General features: G+C 41.9%; 2 protein-coding genes across 8 annotated transcripts in view; one reads left to right on the plus strand and one right to left on the minus strand.

The window, feature by feature from the left end:
• Nucleotides 1–13296, plus strand: part of LOC132825811 (astrotactin-2-like) — a 1607744-nt gene that overhangs the window by 983157 nt on the left and 611291 nt on the right. The gene's annotated exons all lie outside the window — the stretch shown is intronic.
• Nucleotides 1705–5888, minus strand: trim32 (tripartite motif containing 32). 2 transcript variants are annotated; one of them, XM_060841309.1, is made up of 2 exons: nt 5857–5888; nt 1705–3968 (listed from the first exon to the last, which is right to left on the minus strand). In XM_060841309.1, the coding sequence occupies exon 2, from the start codon at nt 3950–3952 to the stop codon at nt 2015–2017; it is 1938 nt and encodes a 645-aa protein (XP_060697292.1). In that variant the 5' UTR covers nt 3953–3968; nt 5857–5888; the 3' UTR covers nt 1705–2014. The 2 variants fall into 2 exon arrangements, with proteins under 2 accessions (XP_060697292.1, XP_060697291.1); XM_060841308.1 differs by lacking the exon at nt 5857–5888 and adding an exon at nt 5761–5838.

Here is a 13296-nt window from a genome sequence, read left to right on the forward strand (position 1 = left end):
TCTCTTTCCTTATTATCTCTCTGGGTCACCACCATTCTCTTCGCCTCCACCGCCCCCCAAAAAAATCCCCAATCCCCAACCTTGCTAGTTTAAATCCTCCTGAGCAGCTCCAGCAAATCTTCCTGTCAGAATATTAGTCCCCTTCCAATTAAGGTGCAATCTGTCCTTCTTGCACAGGTCACTTCTACCCCAAAAGAGATTCCAATGATCCAAAAATGTGAATCCTGCTCCCATACACCAGCTCCTCAGCCATGCATTCGTCACTGCTGGCCACAGAAACATCTGTCTGTGCCTCAAACTAGACAGTCCTCTAACAAAACTAATCTCTTGGAACAAGACTTATCCCTCATTGCATTAGAGCCAGTCTTGATACCAGAAACTTACCTGTTTGTGCTACATTCCCCTGAGAATCCATCACCCCTATATTTTCCAAAACAGCATATTTGTTTGAAATGGGAATAGCCATGGCACTACCTGGCTACCTCTCCTGGAGTTAACCCATCTATGTAAGTGTATCTGCAATTTTTATTCCTTCTTATAACTGCCTTCCATCACACCCCCTCGCTCTTGTAAAATCTTCATTGATTGTACCCATCTCTCCAACCAATCCATTCAATGATAGGGTTCGCAATTAACGGCATTTATTGCAGATATAATCCTCAGTCACACATTTAAGCTATAGGGAGAGACTGAATAGGCTGGGACTGTTTTCCCTAGAATGTCAGAGACTGAGGGGTGACCTCAGAGGTTTACAAATCATGAGGGGCATGGACAGGGTGAATAGACAAGATTTGCCCTGGGGTAGGGGAGTCCAGAACTAGAGGGCATAGGTTCAGGGTGAGGGGAAAGATAATAAAATGGACCTTAGGGACAACTTTTTCACACAGAGGATGATGTATATGGAATGAGCTGCCACAGGCCGGTACAAATACAGCATTTAAAAGGCATCTGGATGGGTATATGAATAGGAAGGGTTGAGAGAGATATGGACTAAGTGCTGGCAAATGGGACTAGCTTAGGTTAAGATATCTGAGCAGCATGGACAAGTTGGACCGATGCGTCTGTTTCTGTGCTATAATCTCTATAACTCTATGACACTGAAACCTACTCAATTAACCTGTGTTCCATCAGACTTCAGCATCTTCTAACACTGCTACCTTTTCAAAAAAAAATTCAAAGCATACTACCATCCTGGGATTGTTAGAATTATAGAATGTCACGGTGTATTAAAATACAAAAGCCTTTTTTTTTGCAGTCGTGACACTTAGATACATGGCACCTCTGTATCCTGGAAAAATATTGCTTTGAAAAGACCAGAAGTTTTGAACTCTGTGCAGACCCAAGCAATTTAGGAACTTACTATGAGTTTAGAAGGCATGAATCAAGATAATTAACATTTAGCTCCTTCTTGTTGTGGAGCACTGTGTTTTTGGAATTAAGTCTCTTTTTTCAGTACTGCTTTATAATGTTCATCATAATTTAAGATTTATGGTAAATAACTATATCTGCAGTGTTTTCCAGTTCTTTCACTTGTGATCTGATATTCTAGCATCATTCTATAATCTTGAAATTTCAAAAATTCACAAGTTACTAGGGATTAGACATTCCAGACTGTGTTAATTACAGTTTAGATTGTAAAAGTTCTCTAAGGTTGGATAAAATCCAGCAGTTTTACTTTCTGAAATACTTTTATTAAATGGGGTACTTATTATAAAGTAAGGTAACCTTACATTGTTCACAGAGGTACCAAACTGCAAATCAAATGATTCAACCATATGCAGTGATACAGCAACCACAGTAGTCTATTTAACAAAATTTTGCAACATGCAGTATAATAATTTGATCATTTGTCATGAATTATTGACAGTAATGAACACTTCATTGGGGGTTGGGATTGCGTGGCCAAAAAAGCTGAGTGTTGTGCTGGTAGGAAGGAAGCAAAGTTTGTTTTCTATTCGCAGAGAAAAAAAACCACAAGTGGTATACGGGTTTATCTTGCCCAATCACTTAAAACTCAGTTTGTTACTTGCCGCCTTGAATGATAGTTGTAGATTTTAATGCAGTGATCCCAGCAGTCCAATACCAGAAGCTGACCCTTGGGTGAAACAGCCACCCCTACTGGGCACTCTAAACCTTCTCTTATCAGACTGACGAATCCACCCTCTTTTGGAAAGAGAAGGATCTCCTTGCGCCCACTGTCTGCAACAATCAGGTTCCCATGGGTGTCAACACACATCCCTGCGATGCAGCGGAAGTCTTCGTTCTCAGCAAAGAAGTGGCTGTACTGGCGACTTAGCTGACCCTCAGGACTGACTGAGCCAATGGAGAAGCCGCCTTCTAGATGATGTTCATTCTGACTATTTTCCAGGTTCAGGCCCAGGCCCTGTGTGAAGTATACACTGCCATTGGCATCACAGGTCACAAACTTGGGCCTGACTGCATTGCACAACCGAGAATAGTTTACAACACCAACATTACGGTCCACAGTTAGACACCACAGCTTTCCACCTTCTACGTCTGTGACTACAAACTGTCCAGAAGGCATTGCTGCAATACCCCACGGTTTTGTCAGCTGGTTCCTGTGACATGCCACACATTGCCCTGCAGTTGTGTATATCTTAACAGAATTATCATAGTTGTCAGTTACCCCAATTAAGCCAATACTGTTGACCGCCACAGATAGCGGTATCAGGTTTGGGAGTTCAGCACCAAGGAAACTGAGAACAAAATTGTCAATACTGTTTGGGCTTCTTCTAATCTCCTTCATAAAGCCTTTCCTATTGAACAGCTGAACACGAAAGTTTCCCCGATCTGCCACTAGTACTTCCCCTTGTACTGTCACACACAGGCTCACTGGAAGGTGGAACATTCCTGGTAAGTTTCCATGGGAACCAATTTTCTTCATCAGCTGACAGTTAGGGGGTCCAGAAGCCATGCTTTCAGGCCCCCTGCTTTTTGGAGGCGATGATGGTTGTAGGAAGCTGGTAGTTTCTTTGGGGGAGTCTGTCTCTTGTGTTGAGCCAGTGGGGGTCAATGTCTCCATGAGTGTCTCTTCAATAGGAATAATATAAGGCCTGGTCTCGAGCTGTCCAACTTCTGTTGGCCCTAGGTGGTCTCCTTTGACCAATTCTACCTGCTGCAGTGTTAAATGTGTGGGCAAGTTGTTAGTCAAGTCAGGGTCCTCATCATCAATGGCTTCTTCAAGAAGAGCTGTGTCTGCTTGCTTGATTTTGGTGCTGAGGTAATCACAGCGTGACATAATCTGCACCTCCGCAATATTGATCAAATAAGCATGTTCCTCCAGTGTCTGATTGTTCACTTTTTCAGCTTCTGACACTGCTGATGTGAAAGCCCTGCGAGATTTGGCCAGTTCCTCCTGTATCCTCCGCTCAGCCCGACTGTAATCCTGATGGATTGCTTTGTATTTTGCCTGCATGTTTTTTGTAATTGTGTCCACAGCAGTCTTCTTGCGCTGCATGTCCACCATCATCTCCCGTAGCTTGGCAAGTTTAATTACAACCTCCTTCCGCCGCTGTTCAGCCTCAGCACGAATTGTGACAACAGTGTGTCCTTGCCCTTGATGACAGTCAGTCTTGCAGGCCTCACAAAGGACCAGGCAGCAGTTCTTACAGAAGTTTCGAGGCAGCCTCTTCCGGCAGACTTTACACATGACCGTACACATTGCTTCACTTAGAGAGGCTGAATCAATTATTTTTAAAATTGTAAGATTGTCCGAAAGTTGCGACAGATTGTTCATTCTGGTTATTTTGCTGCAAAAGGGACAACGCACTCCATTTATACTGTCTGCTATGAGCTTTTCTAAACACTGTTTACAGATGGTGTGTCCACACTGCAGGAGCTTGGGCCTTATTACAGTTTGGTTGAAGGTCTCCATGCAGATGGGACATTCCAGTACTTCACGAACAATGTCTGCATCCAGGCTAGTTGCCATTGCCACTGTTTGTCACCTGAAAGTGAAAAGACATAACTAGTTGATCATTTCCATCTTTGAAAAATGTCTTGCCTTTCAGAGTTGGTTCATGTCAGCTTAAATTCAGTGCAATTTTATACACTATAATAAATACAGAACAACCTCTGTTATCCAAACATCAATTATCCAAATTACATCATGATCCCGTACAAATGTTATCCATTATCCGAACAATCAGCTATCCAAACAAAATACTCCCCACTTGTCTTGTGCAGATAATCAAGGTTGTTCTGTATACAGAAGCAAACACAAAAACACTGACTCATCTTTGGATTCGAAGAAACTTGAACAGCGGAAGGTAAATAAAAAGAAATCCACTGACAGAAACAATGTATAAGCAACAGTGTTTTTCCCATTGTGCAGCCAAATTTTCAGTGAGACCCAGAATGATCAGTTAAGAAAGAAAACAAGACTAATTTACATGTTGAACTATAGCCATAGTTTTGGGCAGGCTCATACTTGTCATATGCACTTTCAGGAGAAATATCCTTCTTTTCTAAAAGACAACTCAGTACTTTTATAAAACAGTTCATAATGCTATTTCAAAGCTTTGCTAACAACACTTCCAAAAAAAACGAGCAGTGGTCCTTAACACAAATGCAAGCAGTCAGGAAATTCAACTTCCGAATGCAAATACTTTAATTACGTTTCATGAAAACAAATTAATAATTCAGTAAGCTCACATTACATTGTTTTGCACAACACCTGTTAAAAACAGGGCATTTTTAATACACTGAAAATGTTTAGAATCTGATTCAGAGCCAAAAAAGATAGTAAGAGTTCAACATCTTTCGCCACATTTTCTGTTTCACTTTCAGAGGGAAAAAGTCAAACTTGTGAATGGCACAAGTGAAAACTTGTGAAGGACAAGACTGCCCGAGCTATCTTGTGTACCTCAAAATGGGCAGCTGTTGTCACCAGTACCTTCGCACTAGTTACTGGGATTCTATTTCACAGCTGAAAATGTGTTGCTGATTAAAGCACAGCAGGTTAGGCAGCATCCAAGGAACAGGAAATTCGACGTTTCGGGCCAGAGCCCTTCAGGCCTGTCCTCTGTTCTTGCATCTCAGAATTGCCTCTGGTGTTCTCTCTAACTAAGAATTGTTTCTTGTTTGTCACGGTGGCTTTCTCCAGCTCCAGGAACAGCAATCAGGACTCGATTCATACAGAACAGAAACAGACCCTTTGGTCCAACTCATACGCGCCGACCACTTATCCCAAAACACGGATTTTCCTGTTCCTCTGATGCTGCTGACCTGCTGTGCTTTTCCAGCAACACTCTGCTCTTGATCCTAAATTAATCCAGTTCCATTTGCCAGCACATGCCTGAAAGTGACCCTCAGGTCAGTCAGTAGCTTGCTGAGGGGGCGGTGCACTTTAAAACGCCCTAACCATCCCCCAGCACACCCCCAAAAGCATTTCTTCCTCCCCTGTGCAGCCCTTGCAGACTCCAGCAACATGGGATGGGGAAGGGTGACCAAAGTGAATGATCCACAGGTCAGTGGGCTGTTTGTGTAGCAGGTAGGATCAGGAACATGGGGGTGGGTTTGGAGGGGGGGTAGTAATGCAGTGGGGGTGGGGTTGAGTCGAGGGCCCCCCTGCTCCTCCAGCAAACCGACCGCCCCCCAAGTCCCATGGATCCAGTGAAGTAGGCCCCGGCGGGGGGGAAACATAAAGACAAAAGCAAAAACTCAACCCGCCTCAGATTTCAGCCAGCGGCACTCTCGTGTTATATATTTTACATAAAACTAACAGCGAAGAACATTTACCGCGACGGGCCTCGATGCTTCAGGCTCCTGGTCCTAACCGTTGCACACTCTGCCCCCTCCCCCAAGGCGCGCGCCCGCCCGCACTGCGGCGCTCACCTGTCACCCGCCGCTCACTGACGCCTCCTCCCTGCCCCCGCCCCCATCATCATCGTCGTCGCCACCACCGCCGCGCGCGCGATCAACCCACTTCCAGGCCGGCCCCCCAACGTGACGTCACCCGCACCCGCTGCTGATCGGGTTCGCTGGCAGCAAAGGGCGGGGCCTGGGAGGCCATTGGTCCTCCCGAGCTGTCGATCAATCTCATCTCCCCTTTTCCTCCCGCCTTCTCGGCTCTGGAATCCCGCCTCCTCAGCTCGGGGAGGGTTCGCGCGTGCGCAGTGGTGTCGAGGATGTAGTGTCATTTGCAAGTGTCCGCCCCGCTGAAGGTGGCAATATTTTCGAGTTTTTATGCATTACTGAGTGTCATCATATTACTTGCGCTTATGAAATATAAAATGCATGCTTCCATTTTTTTTGCTCTCTCTGCCAAGTTTCTTGCCTTTATTTCTAAACGTTTTCGTAATTCTGTATCATGCAACTAGCATTAACCCAGTGACTGACCAGCGCTATCGAAACCAAACTAAATCGTACTCGTTCTGCATAATTGCATTGTAGTGTATCCCACTATTTTGCATTTTAAAAAAAAACTTGCATTTTTGCAACCGGTGGTCATCATCAAGTTCTTGCGTATTCCCAAAACATTGCGGACTAATTAAATACTTTTTAATGTGTGGCCTTAGTCGATCCTGAAATTAAAGGGAATAACTTGAGTACACCCTGCATGGGGAGTTTTGAGTTGTCCTGGTGCGTAGTTTTACAGCTTACACAGACTGTTGGGAAAGAGTTGCCGAATATTTGGAAGAATCATCTGCTTATGCTGTGCTGGATGTTAGACCAGCGGTCTGACAATTTGGAGACAGTGGGACGATCAAGGAATGGGGTACTGATGTCGATATAGATGTATCAGTGTAAATGTAGAACCTGATGTGTGTTCACATGGTATCTTGGAGTAGCCAGTATAACAAATAGGTCGGAGGTTTGGCATTTTTTCTTCTGAAAAGAAGAAAGCCTAATGAGATGTATGTGGATTCTTCAAGTTGATAAATACGTTCATAAAGTAATCCAAGCAAGCTGTTAAAGTGGCAACAGATTCAAATATCAGACAATAAAAATAAAAACATAAGGAAAGTCAAGAGCATTTTTTTTCACCTGAAAGTAACTGACCTGAATTTTGTGGGGGCTAGGGATGGATGTGTGTATGTGTGTCTGAGACATGCTAACTAATATGGTCTTTTTGTAATAATACGTTACTGTCCAAAATCAATGTTGTAGATTAGTGCAATTGAGCAGCTGGAGCTGTGAACTCAAACCCCTTTCCTGTCTGCCCCAATTGCCCTTGACAAGGGAGCCAAAGGTATTGGGAGACGGGAGTGAAGTTGTAGTTGAGATCACAACTAGGTCAGCTGTGATCTTGGAAAATGACTGATCAGGCTGAAAGTGCTGAATGACTTACTTCTGCTTCTAATTACTGTATTCTTATTACTTTAATGCTAGCTCATTGGGTTTGTGGAAAGATTGCAAGAGAGGGTCTTTGAAATGGTTGGTACTACTTCATTAGGAGACTAGTCGATTGTTCGGAGAAAGAAGAAAGGAAAAATAATATTTGGAAACACATTCATGGGTTGATAGATTAAAACAGGACAGGTTTCTTGACTTTTCTTGTTTCTGAAAAACTTTAAATCATTGGCACCACACAATAAACAAGAGTAAACAATGGATGAGCTCTGTGTGATCACATGTCAACTGGACATCATCAAGGGAAGCGGACCAGATCTGTTGGGTATATGCAAAGATTTTGTTCAATACCCAAAAGACTTGTATTGAGACTGAGCTGAGACTTTTTTTAATGATAGCAGTGTAAATAAAGCTAGAGAGTATTTTGAGAATGTTAGCTGTTTATACATTGTCATTAAGGTAAGGGAAAATTGCTAGGCACCTGATTTCTGATCTACTAATGGGAACTTTAATGCTATTTTGATTCAGATTATATTGGTCAGAATATTGTCAGGTTTGGGTAGAAATTATTTATTTCTATTATTAGCATGAATACATTCATATTTCTGACAAAATGTAAACCATGTTTATTTTTAAAATTAATATAAAAGAGTTCAGGAATAAGGCCTTTTAATGTGACCATAAAATTGAAAATCCATTATTCAAAGACAAGTCATCAAAATGGTTTGTCATAATCAAAATGAAAGCTGTTCACCTCAAAAAGCTCCATGATCTGTGAATTATTTGTTTTCCCTCATTTGAGGACAAGTTATTTCTCACATGTTATCTTATCTCTAATAATCAAGTAAATCCTATGACTGAGGAAGCATACTTGTATGACAAGACATTAATGAAATAACACGGTGGAGGCCGCTATCCCATCACCAGTCACCCTTTATTGACATGTGGAGAGACCTTGATACTGATCCAGCTCCCTCAGAACCAACTCTCAGAGTGAACTGGGTTTTTCATACTCCTATGCTTATCTGTAAATCAGGGCTCCCTGATTGGACCAGATTAACAGACACAATCAGGGAACTCATATTCTATGAGGTCCACCTGGCAGACCTCATTAAAATCAAATCTAATGTATCGTTTGGGTATAAAGATCTGTTTCAGACATATTGTTGTGAACAGGACATTGGCATTAACTGCAGCTTCCACACTTTTATTTGCTCTTGTGTCTCCGTTAAACTTTCACGTGTTTATAATCACAGTGAAAAAATGTGGAAATAATAAATGTGTCAAGGCTAGGTAGATTTTTGATGGGTGTTCAGAAACATGGGGTGGCTTTGAGCGTTAGTGTAAAACAGATGTCATTGACTTAGCCACCCATTATACTTTACCATTGATATTTTTTTCCACTGACTTTTTTTTCCATTGACTTTATGCATATTAATGAATTTGTGTAACGTGCAAGTTCTAACCCAGGACTTGTTTGACCCATAATGACCACTCATGGCATGGTTCAACAAGCTGGTGATCAATCTCAGAGTTGTTCCACCACCTCTCAGTATCCCCAAATGGAAGGTAAGGAGTGAAGATACTTTAAAAAGAAATGCATTTCAAGAAATTGAATCGATATTGTCTATTTTAAACTATCGCCCAAATATTAAGTTGATCCCCCTCAGTGAAAACTCAAATAATGCTGTATAAACTTTGCCTTTGGCGATTGTGATTTTCACACTTAATTGGGGAACTGCAATTGCTTGAACAATATAATGGATTCTGCCTGACCTGCTGTGATCTACAGCATTTGTTTCTTTTCAATTTAATGATGGTCAACCTGTTTTTTATTGCAGCCTTCTGCACAAGGTGGATTGCCACAGGACTAGTGATTATGCTTTTAAACCTGCATTTTATACTTGGAATTATTATACACCTTCTCTGTATTTTGAAAAATGGGCAAATATCAAATTATCAGGCCATTGCATTCAAGCTGTCAATGCATTAAAGCAAGTCTGTTATACTGAAGTTGAAATGCAGAAAATACAATAGTTTCTATTTAAGTTTAATCACGAAGAACAATAAGTGTGGAGTCTTTTGGTGGCTATCCCATTAACTTTTGAACCCTGTTGAAATGTCATTTTGACAGTTGACATGTTGGACCAGCTTTCAGTCCCTCAACATGAAAAAGATCAGCTAAAACCAAAACTGGAGAAGCATCATTCCTGTCCAATTCTTTAGAGCCAAGAAGGAGAAATAAAGTCCTCTGGCAACTATTGTAGCTCTTTCTCAATAATTAGGCGATTAGAATGTTAATTATTCACATCATTTCAGTAGTTAGATTGTGAACAAAGGTTCTCCTGACGTGAGTTGAGTCATTTACTCCTGGTACTTGGCCACTGCAAATGTTGTTCTAAATTTCTAGTGTGAGTGAATAAACTTGCATTTTTCACAACAGTCTGATAAACAAGCATAACCTCATTGTGAAATCACAGGGCAAAATCATACATTCTCCACAGACAGTTCTGCAGGCTGGAACTCCTGCCATCTTTCTGCTCACTCCTCACCTATCCTAGAATTTTACCTGGATGTCAGCCTCCCGCTACTGTAAATGAGGTCTTGAGTAGCTCCCCACATGCGTTCCCTCAGTCCCCGTTCTCTATCCAGACTTTCAACCCCTTTTCCACACTCCCTGCTTAGCCTTAACCTTCCCCCATATCCCCCCTCAACCCACTCCTTTCAAGTTCCCACACTTAATATAATCTGGACTTCTCGATGAAGAATTTGGGGGCAGCTTATGAAGCCAGTCCTGAGTCACTGCTGCCATTGCTGCGACAACACAGTTCAGATCTCTGAGATGAGATTTGGATGGACAATTCCTAATTTGACCACATCCACTCTTTGCTATATTTTAATCTGTATTTGTGTGTGTGGACTTTAAGTGCTGCATGCTCATGTGTTTGTGAAAGACCAATTTCTATTTTAATATTTTCCCTGGTCAGTTTTAGTATAATTTTAAAAATGGTGAATTTATTAAATTCAAGAAAACCTATCTGATCATGATCATGAAAGCTTTATGATTGTGGCATTTAAACAGTGATGGCCTAGTGGTATCATTGTTTGACTATTAACCCACAAGCTCAGATAACGTTCTGTGGGCCTGGGTTCAAGTCCTGCCATTGCAGATGGTGGAATTTAAATTCAATAACAATCTGGAATTAAGAATCTACTAATGACCATAAAACCACTGCTACACCTCCAATTTGATTATGGTCTGGCAAGTGACTAGTCATTCTTACTTTAAAGATATTATTGAGAAGCCTGGCTAATAGAATAAAGGTACAAGATACTATAGGTCTGAACAACGAAACATTATTTTTACTACATAAGGGAAAAGAAGTGAAATGGGTTACAATGCAACCTTTAATATCCAATATCAGCAAAAAGTCAATATGAATTGACAAGCAACATCAATCTTATACGACATCAAAACTCAACATGAAGCAAATGTAAATGAAACAGCATGCTGTAGTCAAGCACAATACCTTACACTGTAAACAGCAAATTCTGACTAGACAATTCCCATGGATTTGTTAGTAACTCACCCATATATCAGTAATCACAGTGAGCTTTTAAAGTCTTACTTACTTCAGGTCTTGCTCCAGAGGGATTTCACTATTGAAGACTATTCATTAAGTCTCTTCAATGTTGCATCAATTTGGAGTGCTGAACACATACGAACCACCTGAGGTTCAAGCTCATCTTCCAGTTGTTGTTCTAAAACTGATGTCCCTGGTTAACATCCAGCACCCTCTCAGCTCCCCTCAGGAGTATCATTAGTGCTCCTTACTAGCATCTAGGGGCTAGTGCCAAAATTGAGAGAGATGTCTCACAGAATAGTCAAGCAACAGACTGACACATCATACCTTCCAGACAGGGTCCCAGACATCACCATCACCATTCTTAGATATGTTTTGTCCCATGGGCAGGACAATCCCAGCAGAGGTGGTGGTAAGGTGGTAGACATTCAGGAGGGAATTGGCCTAGGTGTCCTCAACATTGACTTTGAACAGCATGAAATCGCATGGCATCAGATCAGACATGTGCAAGAGATTGTCCTGTTGGTTATTACACACTGTCTTCCTTCAGCTGATGAATCACCACTCCTCTGTGTTGAACATTTTGAAAGAAGCACAGAAGGCAACAAGGGGACACAGAGTGTACTCTGGGTGGAGGGATTTCAATGTCCACCATGAAGTGTGGTTTGGTATCATCACTACTGATTAAGGTGGTTGGGTCTTAAAGGACATAACTGGGAGACTGCAACAGGTGATGAGAAAGAAACATACTTATCCTCATCAGTCTGGGTATATCTGTCCACAGTAAGAGTGACCACCCTACAATCCTTGTGGAGACAAAACCTCATCTTCAGATTGAAAAAATTTATATCATATTGTGCGGTAGTATAGCTGTGTAAAACAGGGCAGGCTTCAATCAGATCTAGCAACTCAAAACTGAGCATCAATGAGGCACTGTGGACCATAAACAGCAGTAGAATACAACTCTAGCACCCTCTGCAATGTCATGGCGTAGCACATCTTCCAGTCAACCACTACCATCCAGCCAAAGAATCAAACTGATTCAAAGAAGATTGCAGAAGGGAATACTGGGAGCAGCACCAGGCATACACAAAAATGAGGTGACAAAATGGCGAAGCTACCAAACAGGGTTACATACATGCTAAGCAGCATTTGCACCAAATGATAAACAGCACTAGATGATCCCGCAGTCAATGGATTAAATCCAAGCTCTGCAGTCCTGACAGAACTGGTTGTAAATTAAACAATTAAACAAATCTGTGGAGGAGAAGGTTCCACAAATATTCCCTTCCCCAATAATTGGGAAGCCCCTTAGTGCACCAGTATAAAAGATAATACTGAAGATTGTTGCAAATTCTTCCCTTGCAGAGGCTGTAGGATTCGCAACAATCTTCAGCCAGAAGTTGCAAACAGATGATCCATTTTAACCTCCTCCAACGATCCCCAGCAACACAGCTGTCAGTCTTCAGCCAATTTGATTCTCCCTACATGATTCCATGAAATGATTGGAGGCACTGGATACTGCCAAAGCTACGGACCCTAACAAAATTCCAACAATAGTACTGGAGAGCTGTGCCGCGATAACACTGCCATCTATCTGACAATGTGGAGAATTGCTCAAGTATGTCCTGTTCCCAAAAAAAAATGGACAAGTCCAACCAGCCAATTACTGTTGTATCAATCTGCTCTCAATCATCAAGAAGGAAATGGAAGGAGTCATCAATAGTGCTATCAAGCAGCACCTACTCACATAACCTGCTCTCTGGCACTCAGTTTGAGTTGTGCCAGGGTCACTCAGCTGTTGACCTCATTACAGCCTTGGTTCCAACATGGACAAACAGCTGGATTCCAGAGTGGGGGCTGAAAGCGACAGCACACTTGACTGAGTGTGGTATCAAGGAGCCCTAGCAAAACTGGAATCAATGAGAGCAAGATTAAAAAAAAACGCTGAAGGTTAGAGTTACACCTGGCAAGTGGGAAAATAGTATGGTTGTCTGTGTTCAGTAATATCAACCTCAGAACATCTTTGCAGGAGTCCCCATTATAGTGTTCTAGGCCCAAGCATCTTCAGCTGCTTCCTGAATGACTTTCCCGTCATCATCAGGTCAGAAGTGGAGGTGTTCACTGATGGTTGGTCAATGTTCAGCACCATTCATGATTCCTTAATACTGTAGCAGTCCATTGTTAAATACAATAAGGCTTTGGCTGAAAGATGCCAAATAACATTTGTGCCATACAAATGTCACACAAGTATCATCTTCAATAAGAGGCAATCTAATCATGTTACCATGACTGAATCACCCATCAACAACATTTTGGGTGTTACCATTGACCAGAAGCTAAATAAGATTAGCAATATAAATGCAATGGCTACAAGGGTAGGTCCAAAGTTAGGAAT

This window comes from Hemiscyllium ocellatum, chromosome 21, assembly GCF_020745735.1.
Source record: "Hemiscyllium ocellatum isolate sHemOce1 chromosome 21, sHemOce1.pat.X.cur, whole genome shotgun sequence".
Taxonomy (NCBI): domain Eukaryota; kingdom Metazoa; phylum Chordata; class Chondrichthyes; order Orectolobiformes; family Hemiscylliidae; genus Hemiscyllium; species Hemiscyllium ocellatum.